This window comes from Colossoma macropomum, unplaced genomic scaffold (assembly GCF_904425465.1).
Source record: "Colossoma macropomum unplaced genomic scaffold, Colossoma_macropomum, whole genome shotgun sequence".
Classification (NCBI taxonomy): Eukaryota; Metazoa; Chordata; class Actinopteri; order Characiformes; family Serrasalmidae; genus Colossoma; species Colossoma macropomum.
The window spans coordinates 1515656-1534051 of NW_023494805.1; the positions used below are offsets into that span (position 1 = coordinate 1515656).

Consider the following 18396-nt stretch of genomic DNA (forward strand, 5'->3'; position numbering starts at 1 on the left):
GGGCTTTGGGCAAGGAGAAAATAGCTCTTGGTCCCGACAGTACAGTGCAGTGAAAGTCTTGTTCGATGCGTGGAAAATGGCAAAAAGGAGTGACTGCATTTGGCCATGCCGAAGGCCATAGTGTGAAGGAAATAGCTGAATTTGCAGGTGAATCGAGTGTATTGTCATACCGGTTGATCAGCAATGGCAAAAATCCTAGTCTACAGGAAATTCTCGTCAGAATTGTGGCTGAATGACAAAGTTGATGGACAGGGACGTCGACTTATTTCATGGGTTGTGAATAAAAATTGCTTCACTTCCAGGCAAGGATTGCTTCTAGAAATCAATGCAGGTTCTTTACAACCACTCCTTAAAGAATGGTCCGCAGGGAACTGCATAAAATGAACATACGGAGCAGAGAGGCATGCAAGGGGCCTTTGCTCACTTCTGCTCACAAAGTTGCCGGTTACAGTGGGCAAAGAGACACAAACACTGGACTGTGTTATGTGAATGTGTTATCTGGTCAGATTAATCTGGTTTCTGCCTGTATGTGAATGATGCTCGGCGTCATGTTCATCGTGGACCTCAGGAAGCCTTCAGTGAGGACTGCACACAAGGTATGGTTCAAGTCGGAGGCTGTGTGATGTTCTGGGGGTGTTTTAATTACATGGAAATGGGTCCTTTGGTTGAGGTGACAATAAATTTGACCCACAGTGCCAACACTGAGCTGATGGATAAGCAGCCTTTTGCTCATCATCATACGAGGAACATAACATTCCTATCCCTGTATTCCAAGATGACAATTCTCACGTTCACAGGGCTGCAATTGTAGCTGATTGGCATGATAAACATTGAAGAGCGTTCACACATCTGGACTGTACATAAACTAAAAACTCTTACAGTGCTAAGAAAAACGGTCAAACATGATTTTTTTTATTTATGTGTTTACAGATTTTTTGTCTTGAATATTGAAACTTTGTGTAAATAATCAGGGCTGTCATTATTTTTAGGTAATCATTTTTATAAAATCATTTCCTTGACATTTCCAGTCCATTTTCCATGACTTCCACACATGCTTACATGCTTCTCATGTAATGTCATGTTAGAATTAGACTTGTCTTGCTTGTGTTCAACCAGTCAGTAAAGGGTCATTAAGAGTTGTGTTGAAAACTTTAATGTTAAGGATGTTGGAAGATGCAAGTATACTTCTTGTATGACCTTCTCAATATAACTGCATCACACACCCAATTCATATGTTTTGTTTATTGTGACATAAGGGTATGATTGTGAAAGTTAATAATAGTGGAAAACTGTTTTGCTTAGCTTACATCAGTGATGCACAACTCCAGTCCGGGAGGGCTGATGTCCAGCAGAGTTTGGTGATTTACCTGTTCAAACACATCTGATTACACTCATCTGTTAAGTGCCAGGTTTAGTGGATGTTTTTGAGAAGGGCAATTACCAGACTGTGCTGGACACCGGCCCCCAAGGACTGGAACTGTGATCAGTTTACAAAATTGCTATCAGGCAATTATTTAATAACTGTGATAGGCAACAGAGTAGACTAGTTTAGTTATCAAAGAAAACTGCCAAGTTCAGAATCGCAACAAGGTAATTTAATATCCTTATTTGCATTCCTGGAATGAAATATAGTGCTAGGAAAGAAAAGTGACATAAAGAAAGCAAGAAACCAAGTGAGAAAAATAAAAAAGAGAGAAAGGAAGGAAGAAGGAGAAAAAAGAATGAAGGAAAAAGGAAGGGTGGAAGAAAAAGATAAGAAATAAGTAGAGAGAAAACAACAAAGAAACAGAGAGAGACCCTTTAAACAAGCAGTCATTCAGCTTCAAAGACTTTTTTATATTATCAGCTGTAACAATTGGAATTCAAATTGTCACAGGATTCCACTATACAAGTCCATGGGAAAATGAACTTTTATTTAAAATGTTTTAGTATCATAAGTTGTGCTAAAGTAGCATAAGTAGTGTTATAAAAATAAAAAAGAGAGTACACATCACACTGACAATAGCTACTAAATATAAAATAAACTGGACTGTAGGAAAAATATTTTCTCCTTAAGGAAATACAGTGGTTGCTGTAAAAGAGGAGTGCACATAAGCAATGTTGTAAAGAATGGGTCATAAAATTCAAATGTAATAAAATGGGAGAAAACTAAAGGAAAGAAAAGAGGAGGCATAAGTTTGACTGATTTGCAGAGTTAAAATATGTCTGAGACAACTTAATTAATTCACTCATTGAGCCTATAACATCACTGAAAATGTTAGTGTCTGGCAATCAGCTGGGTCATTTGGAGGAAGGAAGAATCAGCAATCAGCATTCTATTCTAGAATAGAATTTGCACATGCCATTCTGCAGGTTAAGCTACATTAAGTAGATAGTGATTTAAGTAGATACATTATCTATATTGTAGGTGACCGTAAATGCAGTCAGTAAAACCTAAAGGAGATAATACAGACAGGAAATCCAGGGTTCCAGCCATATTTAGTGACAGATAGGTAACTCAGGCACCAAGTTGGGGCACCACAGTGAATACTTGCTTAAGTTTCAACTAACTATGAAAAGAATGTTAGTCCTCTGACTGTACATTCACTGGCCACTTTGTTAGAAACCAATGACTTGTGCTTCCAATCACTGGCCACTTTATTAGAAACCCCGACATTGTGCTTCCACTTACTGGTCCTTGTAGTTCCACTGTACAGGTGTATAATTACAGACTGTATTCCATCTGTTGCTGCTCAATTCTTCTCCTAAACGTACACCAAAGAGATCCTAACAGAATTCTGATATGTGCAATAATTATGGATTTTAATCTGTTCTTTTAAAATAATTTGAAGCACTCAGAGAATGCTGTCCACTGCAGTTTGTTGTCAGGTCCTGACACCTATAGAATTAAAAAGCTAAAAACAAACTTCTTGGCAACACGGACATCACTGCATTATGAATATTACATTGTGGGTATTTGCCTATTGTCTATATTATCTGATGAATCAAATTGCTAAAAAATATTGCTAAAAACATCACAGTACTAATCAACAGATGAGTTACATTCTCTAACTATACACCAAGGTTACTAGATGAGTGACTAGGCAGTAGCTAAACTTTATTTGTAATGTTTTAACTGATCAATTGTAAATGTTTAAATATTAATGTATGCCATATTAATATAGATATAATACTCACCGAGCTTTCCTGCAGGCAGTCACAGCTGGGATCAGTCTCCTATAACCCTCCTCTGATATGTTGTATTTCTTCAGGTCCAGCTCATCCAGAACCTCCTCTGAGCTCAGGATCATATAGGCTAGAGCTGAACACTGTCCAGGAGAGAGATTCACCCCTGAGTGTCTCTCTGAGTTTAGATACTCCTGAAGCTCTCTGGAGAGAGACTGGTCATTCATTTCAGACAGACAGAGGAACAGATTGATGGATCTCTCAGTGGAGATGGGATTTTTTTTATTTCCTTTGATTAGCCCCTGGATGTGCTCTCTGGTTGTCTCTGAGCTGCGCTGTCTTGGTGTCAGTAGACCCTGTAGGAGTCTCTGATTGGACTCCAGTGAAATGCCCAGCAGGAAACGGAGGAAAAGATCCAGGTGTCCATTCTGACTCTTTACTGCTTTATCCACTGCTCCCTTCAGCACCTCATTCAGTGAAATATCCTCAGACCTCTCTCTGTACCATGAGTTTAAAAACTCCAGTGGATCATTCTCAAATCTCTCACTGTCCAATGGGTTTAACATCTGCAGTACTGTCATCTTCTTGCTCTCATAGCAGTGAAACACGTAAACAGCAGCCAGGAACTCCTGAAAGCTCAGATGAACAAAGCAGTAGACCTTCCTCTGGTAAAGCACACATTCCTCCCTAAAGATCTCAGTGAAAATCCCAGAATACACTGAGGCCTCAGTGACATCAATGCTGCTCTCTCTCAGGTCCTCTTCATAGAACATCACATTACCCTTCATCAGCTGTTTGAAAGCCAGTTCAGCCAGTTTCAGTATTATGGTTCTGTTGGACTCCAGCAGGTTCTTTGGGTCTCTCTCATCTTTCTCCTCATACTTCTCATTCTTCATGTTGGTCTGAGTGATCAGGAAGTGTGAGTACATTTCAGTCAGAGTTTTAGGGATTTCTGTATTACGCTGTTTCATGAACCTCTGAAGAACAGTGGCTGAGATCCAGCAGAAGACTGGAATGTGGCACATGATGTGGAGGCTCCTCGCTGTCTTAATGTGGGAGATGATTCTCTGGGCTTGTTCTTCATCACTGATCCTCTTCCTGAAGTACTCCTCCTTCTGTGGGTCACTGAATCCCTGAATTTCTGTCACACGGTTCATGTATTTAGGAGGGATCTGATTGGCTGCTGCTGGTCGGGAGGTTATCCAGATTAGAGCAGAGGGAAGCAGCTCTCCTTTGATGAGGTTTGTCATCAACACACCCACTGATGATGTCATGGTGATGTCAGATACTTTCTCACACTGTTCAAAGTTCAGTGGAATTCTGCTTTCATCCAGACCATCAAATATAAACACAGCTTTGATCTGATCATAAATCTCTGGGTCCAGATCTTTGAGCTCAGGATGGAAGTCACACAGAAGTCCAAGAAGACTGTATTGATCATCTTTAATCAGGTTCAGCTCCCGGAACGGAAGCACAAACATGAACTCTACCTCCTGATTGGCTTTTCCTTCAGCCCAGTCCAGAATGAACTTCTGCATAGAGACAGTTTTTCCAATTCCAGCGATGCCTTTAGTCAGAACAGCTCTGAGCGTCTGCACTTTTCGTCCTTCATCATTACTTTCTTTGTGTCTGAGAGTGTTAGTCACCCCATCACCCACCCCAATGTTCTCTTCCTCTATTTTGCCTTCAGGACCTTGTAGACGTTTAAAGATGTCTAAGCAGTTGATTGGAGAGTCTTGTAAGTGTCTCCTGGGTGTTTTCTCCATCTGTAGAACCTCATGTTCTTCATTCACTCCTTCACTCTCTCCCTCTATGATGTAGAGCTTTGTGTAAATCCTGTTCAGGAGAGTTTTATTCTCTTCTGTTTTGATTCCCTCAAAGAAGATCTCATACTTATTCTTCATGCTGGTTTTGTGTGCCTGTAAGACTCTGTATAGAACATTATCTGCTGGTTGATATGAATTCTTTTCTATGGATGCTTTGTGTGGATGGAGAACTGGATGTGTTCTAGATCGCTTCCTACACTGAGGACAGATGAAGGTCTCCGATAAAGCAGAATGGTCCCAGAAACTGCTGATACACTGCCTGCAGAAACTGTGTCCACATGTGATTGAGACTGGATCTTTCAGAAGGTGGTCACCTAGTCCACATGTGGACTCCTGGAGCTGCCTATCAGTCCTCCAGCTAAGAGAGACAAAGTAGAAGAGTGAATATAAGTTTCAGAGAGACAGAAGAAATGTCACACAAACACAACTAATAATGAGAATTTCATTAAAATGTTACCATGTTAAATTTGCAAACAGAAACTACAGAAACTGCACAAGTATATTAATAAGAATAAACATATAGAACTAAGGGTGACTTTCAGTGAAACACACTGTGACAATACATGTCTGTTTTTCAGGCTGCATTGCTCTCCAGTGTTTAGCACACATAGAACACTGAACACATAGATCCACTGTTAGTAGACTTATTGAAAGAGGAACCACCACAGAAGGTAGGAACCCAGTCTAACTCTGTAAATTGCTAAATGTACTGTGCTGTGGAATAGGACTGGCTCTGTTTCTTGTTCCATCATTTATGTACTTAATTCCTCTTTTTTCCTAACAGAAATTTCTTGGAGATTAGGAATTAAGCTGAATTCCTGACCTAAAAGCAAACCTCTCAAAAGCTAACCTTCTCAGCTAATTAAAACAGTTTTACTGTTTATTAGAGGTCCAAGCACTGTACTGATTGTGGAGAAGACACCCTAAGTCATCCAAACACCAAAGATGGAGGGTATGTGTAGTGTTCCCCCACTACTGAGGCACGTAAAATGACTCCAATTGGCCTCATGGTGGTACTATATAGCAAAATTTAACTTTTTTGGCTGATGTGTCCTGAACCATGTGGCCTACAGTGAAAATCCTTGCTTCTACATAATCCTTGGTTTATTCCCCATAAACTCCTCATTGGGTCTTTTAAGCTCCACCCTGAAATTGTGACACAACTACATACAATCCTCTCGATGCAAGTGGTTTGCTTTGTAGATTACATTTATTCTTTTAAAAAGGCTACAATCTACAATAGTCTATCCAAGTGCTTATTGGGAGGACACAGGCCGCCAGTCCATTGTTACATATTTTATGTATTTATATGTATTTTATATATTTATATATATTTCATGATTCAGGTTTAACAAAATGTATATTCTAAGATTGCTGCTGTTCCAACTGTTTTAGAATGGGCTATTGTATTTTAGAATGTGTATTTACAAAAACGATAACGTTTATGAGACAATACATTAAATATTTTGTCTTACTGTTTTCACTCAAGTACAGGTCAAAGTAAATTTATACATCACTGTTTTCTGTTTTTGTTTGCAATTACTACTGTCACAACTTGTTTTTGTATTTGGAACTGTATGTTACATAATCTATGCATATTTCAAACCATTTTAATGATGCAATGTTTAAGTAGTAACAATGTCCAATTTGTAGATGTATTAAAAAAGAAGACCTGTTTGAAAATAATCTTAAAGCAACGTATGTTGACATCAATGCTATTTAAACACTGGATTGGATTTACATAGTACAGATACTTTTATAATGCATGTGTGCATTATAAAAGCATAACTATAACTATACAGCAACTTCAGTTAGCCTGTTAGAGACAACTATAACTGTACAGCAGCTGCAATTAGCTTGTTAGAGCTGACTATAACTGTACAGCAGCTTCAGTTAGCCTGTTAGAGCCCAATATAACTGTACAGCATCTTAATTTAGCCTGTGACAGCTGACTATAACTATACAACGTCTTCAGTTACACTGTTAGAGCTCACGAAAACTGTACAGCAACTTCAGTTAGCCTGCTAGAGCTGACTATACCTGTAGAACAGCTTCAGTTAGCCAGTTAGAGCTCACTATAACTGTACAGCAGCTTCATTTAGCCTGTTAGAGCTCACTAAAACTGTACAGCAGCTTCATTTAGCCTGTTAGAGCTCACTATAACTGTACAGCAGCTTCAGTTTAGCCTGTTAGAGCTCACTATAACTGTACAAAATCTTCAGTTAGTCTGTCAGAGATCACTATAACTGTACATCTTCTGTTAGCCTGTTAGAGCTCACTATAACTATATAGCATCTTAAGTTAGCCTTTTAGAGCTCACTGTAACTGTACAGCAGCTTCAGTTAGCCTGCTAGAGCTCACTATAACTGTACAGCATCCTCAGTTAACTTGTTAGAGCTCACTATAACTACAACATCTTCACTTAGCCTTTTAGAGCTCACTATAACTGTACAGCATCTTCACTTAGCCTTTTATAGCTCACTATAACTGTACAGCATCTTCAATTAGTCTGTTAGAGCTCACTATAACTGTACAGCATCTTCAGTTAGTCTGTCAGAGATCACTATAACTGTACAACATCTTCTGTTAGCCTGTTAGAGCTCACTATAACTATATGGCATCTTTAGTTAGCCTTTTAGAGCACACTATAACTGTACAGTAGCTTCAGTTAGCCTGCTAGAGCTCACTATAACTGTACAGCATCCTCAGTTAACTTGTTAGAGCTCACTATAACTTTACAACATCTTCACTTAGCCTTTTAGAGCACACTATAACTGTACAGCATCTTCACTTACCCTTTTACAGCTCACTATAACTGTACAGCATCTTCAATTAGTCTGTTAGAGCTCACTATAACTGTACAGCATCTTCAGTTAGCCTGTTAGAGCTCACTAAAACTGTACAGCAGCTTCAGTAAGTCTGTTAGAGTTCACTATAACTGTATAGCATCTTCAGTTAGCCTGTTAGAGCTCACTATAACTGTACAACAGCTTCAATTAGTCTGTTAGAGCTCACTATAACTGTACAGGATCTTCAGTTAGCCTGTTAGAGCTCACTAAAACTGTACAGCAGCTTCAGTAAGTCTGTTAGAGTTCACTATAACTGTACAGCGTCTTAGCCTGTTAGAGCTCACTATAACTGTACAGCAGCTTCAGGTAGCCTGTTAGAGCTCACTATAACTGTACAGCGTCTTCAGTTGGCCTGTAAGAGCTCACTGTAACTGTACAGCAGCTTCAGTTAGCCTGTTAGAGCGCACTATAACTGTACAACAACTTCAGTTAGCCTGTTAGAGCTCACTATAACTGTATAGCAGCTTCATTTAGCCTCTTAGAGCTCACTATCACTGTACAGCAGCTTCAGGTAGCCTGTTAGAGCCCACTATAACTGTACAGCATCTTCAGTTAGCCTGTTAGAGCTCACTATAACTGTATAGCAGCTTCATTTAGCCTCTTAGAGCTCACTATCACTGTACAGCAGCTTCAGGTAGCCTGTTAGAGCTCACTATTACTGTACAGTATCTTCAGTTAGCCTGCTAGAGATCACTATAACTGTACAGCGTCTTCAGTTGGCCTGTAAGAGCTCACTGTAACTGTACAGCAGCTTCAGTTAGCCTGTTAGAGCGCACTATAACTGTAAAGCAGCTTCACTTAGCCTGTTAGAGCACAATAGAACTGTAAAGCAGCTTCAGGTAGCCTGTTAGAGCTCACTATAACTGTATAGCAGCTTCATTTAGCCTCTTAGAGCTCACTATCACTGTACAGCAGCTTCAGGTAGCCTGTTAGAGCTCAATATAACTGTCAGCATCTTCAGGTAGCCTGTTAGAGCTCACTATAACTGTACAGTATCTTCAGTTAGCCTGATAGAGATCACTATAACTGTACAGCGTCTTTAGTTGGCCTGTAAGAGCTCACTATCACTGTACAGCATGTTCAGTTAGTCTGTTAGAGCTCACTATAACTGTACAGCAGCTTCAGGTAGCCTGTTAGAGCTCACTACAACTGTAAAGCAGCTTCAGCTAGCCTGTTGGAGCTTACTATAACTGTACAACAGCTGCAATTAGCCTGTTAGAGCTCACTATAACTGTACAGCAGCTTCAGTTAGCCTGTTAGAGCTCACTATAACTGTAAAGCAGCTTCAGGTAGCCTTTTAGAGCTCACTGTAACTGTACAACAGCTTCAGTAAGCCTGTTAGAGCTCACTATAACTGTACAGCATCTTGAGTTAGCCTGATAGAGCTCACTATAACTGTCAACATCTTCAATTAGCCTGTTAGAGCTCACAATAAATGTATAGCAGCTTCAGTTAGCCTGTTAGAGCTCACTATAACTGTACAGCAGCTTCAGTTAAACTGTTAGAGCTCACTATTACTGTACAGTATCTTCAATTAGCCTGCTAGAGATCACTAAAACTGTACAGCGTCTTCAGTGGGCCTGGTAGAGCTCACTGTAACTGTACAGCATGTTCACTTAGCCTGTTAGAGCTCACTGTAACTGTACAGCAGCTTCAGTTAGCCTGTTAGAGCGCACTATAACTGTAAAGCAGCTTCACTTAGCCTGTTAGAGCACAATAGAACTGTAAAGCAGCTTCAGGTAGCCTGTTAGAGCTCACTATAACTGTATAGCAGCTTCATTTAGCCTCTTAGAGCTCACTATCACTGTACAGCAGCTTCAGGTAGCCTGTTAGAGCTCAATATAACTGTCAGCATCTTCAGGTAGCCTGTTAGAGCTCACTATAACTGTACAGTATCTTCAGTTAGCCTGATAGAGATCACTATAACTGTACAGCGTCTTTAGTTGGCCTGTAAGAGCTCACTATCACTGTACAGCATGTTCAGTTAGTCTGTTAGAGCTCACTATAACTGTACAGCAGCTTCAGGTAGCCTGTTAGAGCTCACTACAACTGTAAAGCAGCTTCAGCTAGCCTGTTGGAGCTTACTATAACTGTACAACAGCTGCAATTAGCCTGTTAGAGCTCACTATAACTGTACAGCAGCTTCAGTTAGCCTGTTAGAGCTCACTATAACTGTAAAGCAGCTTCAGGTAGCCTTTTAGAGCTCACTGTAACTGTACAACAGCTTCAGTAAGCCTGTTAGAGCTCACTATAACTGTACAGCATCTTGAGTTAGCCTGATAGAGCTCACTATAACTGTCAACATCTTCACTTAGCCTGTTAGAGCTCACAATAAATGTATAGCAGCTTCAGTTAGCCTGTTAGAGCTCACTATAACTGTACAGCAGCTTCAGTTAAACTGTTAGAGCTCACTATTACTGTACAGTATCTTCAATTAGCCTGCTAGAGATCACTAAAACTGTACAGCGTCTTCAGTGGGCCTGGTAGAGCTCACTGTAACTGTACAGCATGTTCACTTAGCCTGTTAGAGCTCACTTTAACTGTACAGCAGCTTCAGTTAGCCTGTTAGAGCTCACTATAACTGTACAGCAGCTTCAGGTAGCCTGTTAGAGCTCACTATTACTGTACAGTATCTTCAGTTAGCCTGCCTGAGATCACTATAACTGTACAGCGTCTTCAGTTGGCCTGTAAGAGCTCACTGTAACTGTACAGCATGTTCACTTAGCCTGTTAGAGGTCACTTTAACTGTACAGCAGCTTCAGTTAGCCTGTTAGAGCTCACTATAACTGTAAATCAGCTTCACTTAGCCTGCTAGAGTTCACTATAACTGTACAGCAGCTTCAGTTAGCCTGTTAGAGCTCACTATAACTTTACAACATCTTCACTTAGCCTGTTAGAGCTCATTATAACTGTAGAGCATCTTCAATTAGTCTGTTAGAGCTCACTTTAACTGTACAGCAGCTTCAGTTAGCCTGTTAGAGCTCACTATAACTGTATAACAGCTTCAGTTAGCCTGCTAGAGCTCACTATAACTGTACAGCAGCTGCAGTTAGCCTGTTAGAGCTCACTATAACTGTCAGCATCTTCAGTTAGCCTGTTAGAGCTCACTATAACTGTACAGTATCTTCAGTTAGCCTGCTAGAGATCACTATAACTGTACAGCGTCTTCAGTTGGCCTGTAAGAGCTCACTGTAACTGTACAACAGGTTCACTTAGCCTGTTAGAGCTCACTTTAACTGTACAGCATCTTCAGTTAGCCTGTTAGAGCTCACTATAACTGTAAAGCAGCTTCAGGTAGCCTGTTGGAGCTTACTATAACTGTACAACAGCTGCAATTAGCCTGTTAGAGCTCACTATAACTGTACAGCAGCTTCACTTAGCCTGTTAGAGCTCACTATAACTGTACAGCAGCTTCACTTAGCCTGTTAGAGCTCACTATAACTGTAGAGCATCTTCAGTTAGCCTGTTAGAGCTCACTATAACTGTACAGCAGCTTCACTTAGCCTGATAGAGCTCACTATAACTGTCAACATCTTCAGTTAGCCTGTTAGAGCTCACTATAAATGTATAGCAGCTTCAGTTAGCCTGTTAGAGCTCACTATAACTGTACAGCAGCTTCAGGTAGCCTGTTAGAGCTCACTATTACTGTACAGTATCTTCAGTTAGCCTGCTAGAGATCACTATAACTGTACAGCGTCTTCAGTTGGCCAGTTAGAGCTCACTATAACTGTACAGCAGCTTCACTTAGCCTGTTAGAGCTCACTATAACTGTAGAGCATCTTCAGTTAGCCTGTTAGAGCTCACTATAACTGTACAGCAGCTTCACTTAGCCTGTTAGAGCTCACTATAACTGTCAGCATCTTCAGTTAGCCTGTTAGAGCTCACTATAACTGTATAGCAGCTTCAGTTAGCCTGTTAGAGCTCACTATAACTGTAGAGCATCTTCAGTTAGTCTGTTAGAGCTCACTTTAACTGTACAGCAGCTTCAGTTAGCCTGTTAGAGCTCACTATAACTGTAAAGCAGCTTCACTTAGCCTGTTAGAGCCCAATATAACTGTAAAGCAGCTTCAAGTAGCCTGTTAGAGCTCACTATAACTGTATAGCAGCTTCAGTTAGCCTGTTAGAGCTCACTATCACTGTACAGCAGCTTCAGGTAGCCTGTTACAGCTGAACATAACTGTACAGCAGTTTCAGTTAGCATGTTAGAGCTCACTTGACAGTACAGCAGCTTCATTTAGTCTGTTAGAGCTCACTATAACTGTACAGCGCCTTAAATTAGCCTGTGAGAGCTTACTATAATTTTCATCGTCTTAAATTAGCCTGGTACAGATCACTATAACTGTACAGCGTCTTCAGTTAGCCTGCTAGAGATCACTATAACTGTACAGCAGCTTCAATTAGCCTGGTACAGATCACTATAACTGTACAGCGTCTTCAGTTAGCCAGTTGGAGCTCACTATGACTGTACAGCAGGTTCAGTTAGCCTGTTAGAGCTCACTATAACTGTACAGCAGCCTTCAAATTAGCCTGTGAGAGCTTACTATAACTTTTCATCGTCTTAAATTAGCCTGCTACGAGTTCACTATAACTGTACAGCAGTCTTCATTTAGCCTGCTAGAGATCACTATAACTGTACAGCAGCTTCAGTTAGCCTGGTACAGCTCACTATAACTGTACAGCGTCTTCAGTTAGCCAGTTAGAGCTCACTATAACTGTACAGCAACTTCAGTTAGCCTGTTAGAGCCCACTATAACTGTACAGCAGCTTCAGTTAGCCTGTTAGAGCCCAATATAACTGTAAAGCAGCTTCATTTAGCCTGCTAGAGTTCACTATAACTGTACAGCAGCTTCATTTAGCCTGCTAGAGCCCACTATAACTGTACAACAGCTGCAGTTAGCCTGTTAGAGCTCACTATAACTGTACAGCAGCTTCATTTAGCCTGCTAGAGTTCACTATAGCTGTACAGCATCTGCAGTTAGCCTGTTAGATCACACTATGATTTTCAGCGTCTACAATTAGCCTGGTACAGATCACTATAACTGTAAAGCGTCTTCAGTTAGCCAGTTAGAGCTCACTATAACTGTACAGCAACTTCAGTTAGCCTGTTAGAGCCCAATATAACTGTAAAGCAGCTTCAGTTAGCCTGTTGGAGCTCACTATAACTGTCAGCATCTTCAGTTAGCCTGTTGGAGCTCACTATAACTGTACAGCAACTTCAGTTAGCCTGTTAGAGCTCACTATAACTATAAAACAGCTTCAGTTAACCTGTTAGAGCTCACTATAACTGTACAGCATCTTGAGTTAGCCTGTTAGAGCTCACTATCACTTTACAACGTCTTCACTTAGCCTGTTAGAGCTCACTATAACTGTACAGCATCTTCAGTTAGCCTGTTAGAGCTCACTATCACTTTACAACGTCTTCACTTAGCCTGTTAGACCTCACTATAACTGTAGAGCATCTTCAGTTAGCTTGTTAGATCTCACTATAACTGTACAACAGCTTCAGGTAGCCTGTTAGAGCTCACTATAACTGTAGAGCATCTTCAGTTAGCTTGTTAGAGCCCACTATAACTGTACAGCGTCTTCACTTAGCCTGTTAGAGCTCACTATAACTGTATAGCAGCTTCAGGTAGCCTGTTAGAGCTCACTATAACTGTACAGTAGCTTCAGATAGCCTGTTAGAGCTCACTATAACTGTCAGCATCTTCAGTTAGCCTGTTAGAGCTCACTTTAACTGTACAGCGTCTTCAATTAGCCTGCTAGAGATCACTATAACTGTACAGCGCCTTCAGTTGGCCTGTAAGAGCTCACTGTAACTGTACAGCAGGTTCAGTTAGTCTGTTAGAGCTCACTATAACTGTAAAGCAGCTTCAGGTAGCCTGTTAGAGCTCACTATAACTGTCAGCATCTTCACTTAGCCTGTTAGAGCTCACTATAACTGTCAGCATCTGCAGTTAGCCTTTTAGAGCTCACTATCACAGTACAACAGCTTCAATTAGTCTGTTAGAGCTCACTATAACTGTACAGTATCTTCAGTTAGCCTGCTAGAGATCACTATAACTGTACAGCACCTTCAGTTGGCGTGTAAGAGCTCACTATAACTGTACAGCAGGTTCATTTAGTCTGTTAGAGCTCACTTTAACTGTACAGCAGCTTCACTTAGCCTGTTAGAGCTCACTATAACTGTAGAGCATATTCAGTTAGCCTGTTAGAGCTCACTATAACTGTACAGCAGCTTCAGTTAGCCTATCAGAGCTCACTATAATTTTCAGCATCCACAATTAGCCTGTTACAGATCACTATAACTGTAAAGCAGCTTCAGTTAGCCTGATTGAGCTCACTATAACTGTACAGCAGCTTCAGTTAGCCTGTTGGAGCTTACTATAACTGTACATCAGCTGCAATCAGCATGTTAGAGCTCACTATAACTGTACAGCAGCTTCATTTAGCCTGCTAGACTTCACTATCACTTTACAACGTCTTCACTTAGCCTGCTAGAGCTCACTATAACTGTCAGCATCTTCAGTTAGCCTGTTAGAGCTCACTATAAGTGTACAGAAGCTTCAGTTAGCCTGTTAGAGCTCACTATAACTGTACAGCATCTTCACTTAGCCTGTTAGAGCTCACTATAACTCTACAGCAGCTTCACTTAGCCTGTTAGAGCTCACTATTACTGTACAGCATCTTCACTTAGCCTGTTAGAGCTCACTATAACGGTTAGCATCTTCAGTTAGCCTGTTAGAGCTCACTATAACTGTACAGCATTTTCACGTAGCCTTTTAGAGCACACTATCACTGTACAACAGCTTCACTTAGTCTGTTAGAGCTCACTTTAACTGTACAGTATCTTCAGTTAGCCTGATAGAGCTCACTGTAACTGTAAAGCATGTTCAGTTGGCCTGTAAGAGCTCACTGTAACTGTACAGCAGGTACATTTAGTCTGTTAGAGCTCACTTTAACTGTACAGCAGGTTCAATTAGCCTGTTAGAGCTCACTATAACTGTCAGCATCTTCAGTTAGCCTGTTAGAGCTCACTATTACTGTACAACATCTTCAGTTAGCCTTTTAGAGCTCACTATAACTGTACAGCATTTTCACTTAGCCTTTTAGAGCTCACTATCACTGTACAACAGCTTCACTTAGTCTGTTAGAGGTCACTATAACTGTAAGCATCTTCAGTTAGCCTTTTAGAGCTCACTATAACTGTCAGCATCTGCAGTTAACCTGTTAGAGCTCATTATAAGTGTACAGCATCTTCAGTTAGCCTTTTAGAGCTCACTATAACTGTACAGTATTTTCACGTAGCCTTTTAGGGTTCACTATCACTGTACAACAGCTTCACTTAGTCTGTCAGAGCTCACTATAACTGTACAGTATCTTCAGTTAGCCTGCTAGAGATCACTATCACTGTACAGCGTCTTCAGTTAGCCTGATTGAGCTCACTCTAACTGTACAGCAACTTCAGTTAGCCTGTTAGAGCCCACTATAACTGTAAAGCAGCTTCAGTTAGCCTGTTAGAGCTCACTTTAACTGTACCGCAGCTTCAGTTAGCCTGTTAGAGCTCACTGTAACTGTACAGCAGCTTCAGTTAGTCTGATAGAGCTCACTATGTCTGTACAACAGCTTCACTTAGCCTGCTAGAGCTTACTATAACTGTACAGCAGCTTTAGGCAGCGTGTTAGAGCTCACTGTAACTGTACAGCAGCTTCAGTTAGCCTGTTACAGCTGATTATAACTGTACAGCAGCTTCAGTTAGTCTGTTGGAGCTCACTGTAACTGTACAGCAGCTTCAATTAGCCTGTTAGAGCTCACTGTAAGTGTACAGCAGCTTCATTTAGCCTGTTAGAGCTCACTGTAACTGTACAGCAGCTGCAGTTAGCCTGTTAGAGCTCACTATAACTGTACAGCAGCTTCAATTAGCCTGTTACAGCTGAACATAACTGTACAGCAGTTTCAGTTAGTCTATTTGAGTTGACTATAACTGTACAGCAGCTTCAGTTAGCCTGTTAGAGCTCACTTTAACAGTACAGCAGCTTCATTTAGTCTGTTAGAGCTCACTATAACTGTACAGCAGCTTCATTTAGTCTGTTAGAATTCACTATAACTGTACAGCATCTTCAGTTAGCCTGTTAGAGTTCACTATAACTGTACAGCAGCTTCAGTTAGCCTGTTACAGCTGATTATAACTGTACAGCATCTTCAGTTAGCCTGGTAGAGCTCACTATAACTCTACAGCAGCTTCAGTTAGACTTTTAGAGCTCACTATAACTGTACAGCGCCTTAAATTAGCCTGTGAGAGCTTACTATAACTGTACAGCGCCTTAAATTAGCCTGGTACAGATCATTATAACTGTACAGCGTCTTCAGTTAGCCTGATTGAGCTCACTATAACTGTACAGCAGCTTCAATTAGCCTGGTACAGATCACTATAACTGTACAGCGTCTTCAGTTAGCCAGTTAGAGCTCACTATAACTGTACAGCAGCTTCAGTTAGCCAGTTAGAGCTCACTATAAATGTACAGCAACTTCAGTTAGCCTGTTAGAGCCCACTATAACTGTACAGCAGCTTCAGTTAGCCTGTTAGAGCCCAATATAACTGTAAAGCAGCTTCATTTAGCCTGCTAGAGTTCACTATAACTGTACAGCAGCTTCAGTTAGCCTGTTAGAGCTCACTATAACTGTACAGCAGCTTCATTTAGCCTGCTAGAGTTGACTATAACTGTACAGCAGCTTCATTTTGCTTGCTAGAGTTCAGTATAACTGTACAGCAGCTTCATTTAGCCTGCTAGAGTTCACTATAGCTGTACAGCAGCTTCAGTTAGCCTGTTAGATCTCACTATGATTTTCAGCGTCTACAATTAGCCTGGTACAGATCACTATAACTGTAAAGCGTCTTCAGTTAGCCAGTTAGAGCTCACTATAGCTGTACAGCAACTTCAGTTAGCCTGTTAGAGCCCAATATAACTGTAAAGCAGCTTCAGGTAGCCTGTTGGAGCTCACTATAACTGTCAGCATCTTCAGTTAGCCTGTTAGAGCTCACTATAACTGTCAGCATCTGCAGTTAGCCTGTTAGAGCTCACTATAACTATAAAACAGCTTCAGTTAACCTTTTAGACCTCACTATAACTGTACAGCATCTTGAGTTAGCCTGTTAGAGCTCACTATCACTTTACAACGTCTTCACTTAGCCTGTTAGAGCTCACTATAACTGTAGAGCATCTTCAGTTAGCCTGTTAGATCTCACTATAACTGTACAGCAGCTTCAGGTAGCCTGTTAGAGCCCACTATAACTGTACAGCATCTTCACTTAGCCTGTTAGAGCTCACTATAACTGTATAGCAGCTTCAGTTAGCCTGTTAGAGCTCACTATAACTGTACAGTAGCTTCAGGTAGCCTGTTAGAGCTCACTATAACTGTCAGCATCTTCAGTTAGCCTGTTAGAGCTCACTTTAACTGTACAGTATCTTCAGTTAGCCTGCTAGAGATCACTATAACTGTACAGCGCCTTCAGTTGGCTTGTAAGAGCTCACTGTAACTGTACAGCAGGTTCAGTTAGTCTGTTACATCTGACTTTAACTGTACAGCAGCTTCATTTAGCCTGTTAGAGTTCACTATAACTGTACAGCAGCTTCACTTAGCCTGTTAGAGCTCACTATAACTGTACAGCAGCTTCATTTAGCCTGCTAGAGTTGACTATAACTGTACAGCAGCTTCATTTTGCCTGCTAGAGTTCACTATAGCTGTACAGCAGCTTCAGTTAGCCTGCTAGAGTTCACTATAGCTGTACAGCAGCTTCAGTTAGCCTGTTAGATCTCACTATGATTTTCAGCGTCTACAATTAGCCTGGTACAGATCACTATAACTGTAAAGCGTCTTCAGTTAGCCAGTTAGAGCTCACTATAACTGTACAGCTACTTCAGTTAGCCTGTCAGAGCCCAATATAACTGTAAAGCAGCTTCTGGTAGCCTGTTGGAGCTCACTATAACTGTCAGCATCTTCAGTTAGCCTGTTAGAGCTCACTATAACTGTCAGCATCTGCAGTTAGCCTGTTAGAGCTCACTATAACTATAAAACAGCTTCAGTTAACCTTTTAGACCTCACTATAACTGTACAGCATCTTGAGTTAGCCTGTTAGAGCTCACTATCACTTTACAACGTCTTCACTTAGCCTGTTAGAGCTCACTGTAACTGTAGAGCATCTTCAGTTAGCCTGTTAGATCTCACTATAACTGTACAGCAGCTTCAGGTAGCCTGTTAGAGCCCACTATAACTGTACAGCATCTTCACTTAGCCTGTTAGAGCTCACTATAACTGTATAGCAGCTTCAGTTAGCCTGTTAGAGCTCACTATAACTGTACAGTAGCTTCAGGTAGCCTGTTAGAGCTCACTATAACTGTCAGCATCTTCAGTTAGCCTGTTAGAGCTCACTTTAACTGTACAGTATCTTCAGTTAGCCTGCTAGAGATCACTATAACTGTACAGCGCCTTCAGTTGGCTTGTAAGAGCTCACTGTAACTATACAGCAGGTTCAGTTAGTCTGTTACATCTCACTTTAA

General features: G+C 40.9%; 1 protein-coding gene across 4 annotated transcripts in view; it reads right to left on the reverse strand.

Moving 5' to 3' along the window:
• Positions 1–18396, reverse strand: part of LOC118826306 (NACHT, LRR and PYD domains-containing protein 12-like) — a 59800-nt gene that overhangs the window by 36455 nt on the left and 4949 nt on the right. For all 4 annotated transcript variants that reach the window (XM_036597236.1, XM_036597235.1, XM_036597234.1 and 1 more), the window contains one exon: positions 3178–5349. In XM_036597236.1, the coding sequence (XP_036453129.1) occupies positions 3178–5069 (1892 nt within the window). In that variant the 5' untranslated portion in view covers positions 5070–5349. The remainder of the gene's footprint in view (positions 1–3177; positions 5350–18396) is intronic.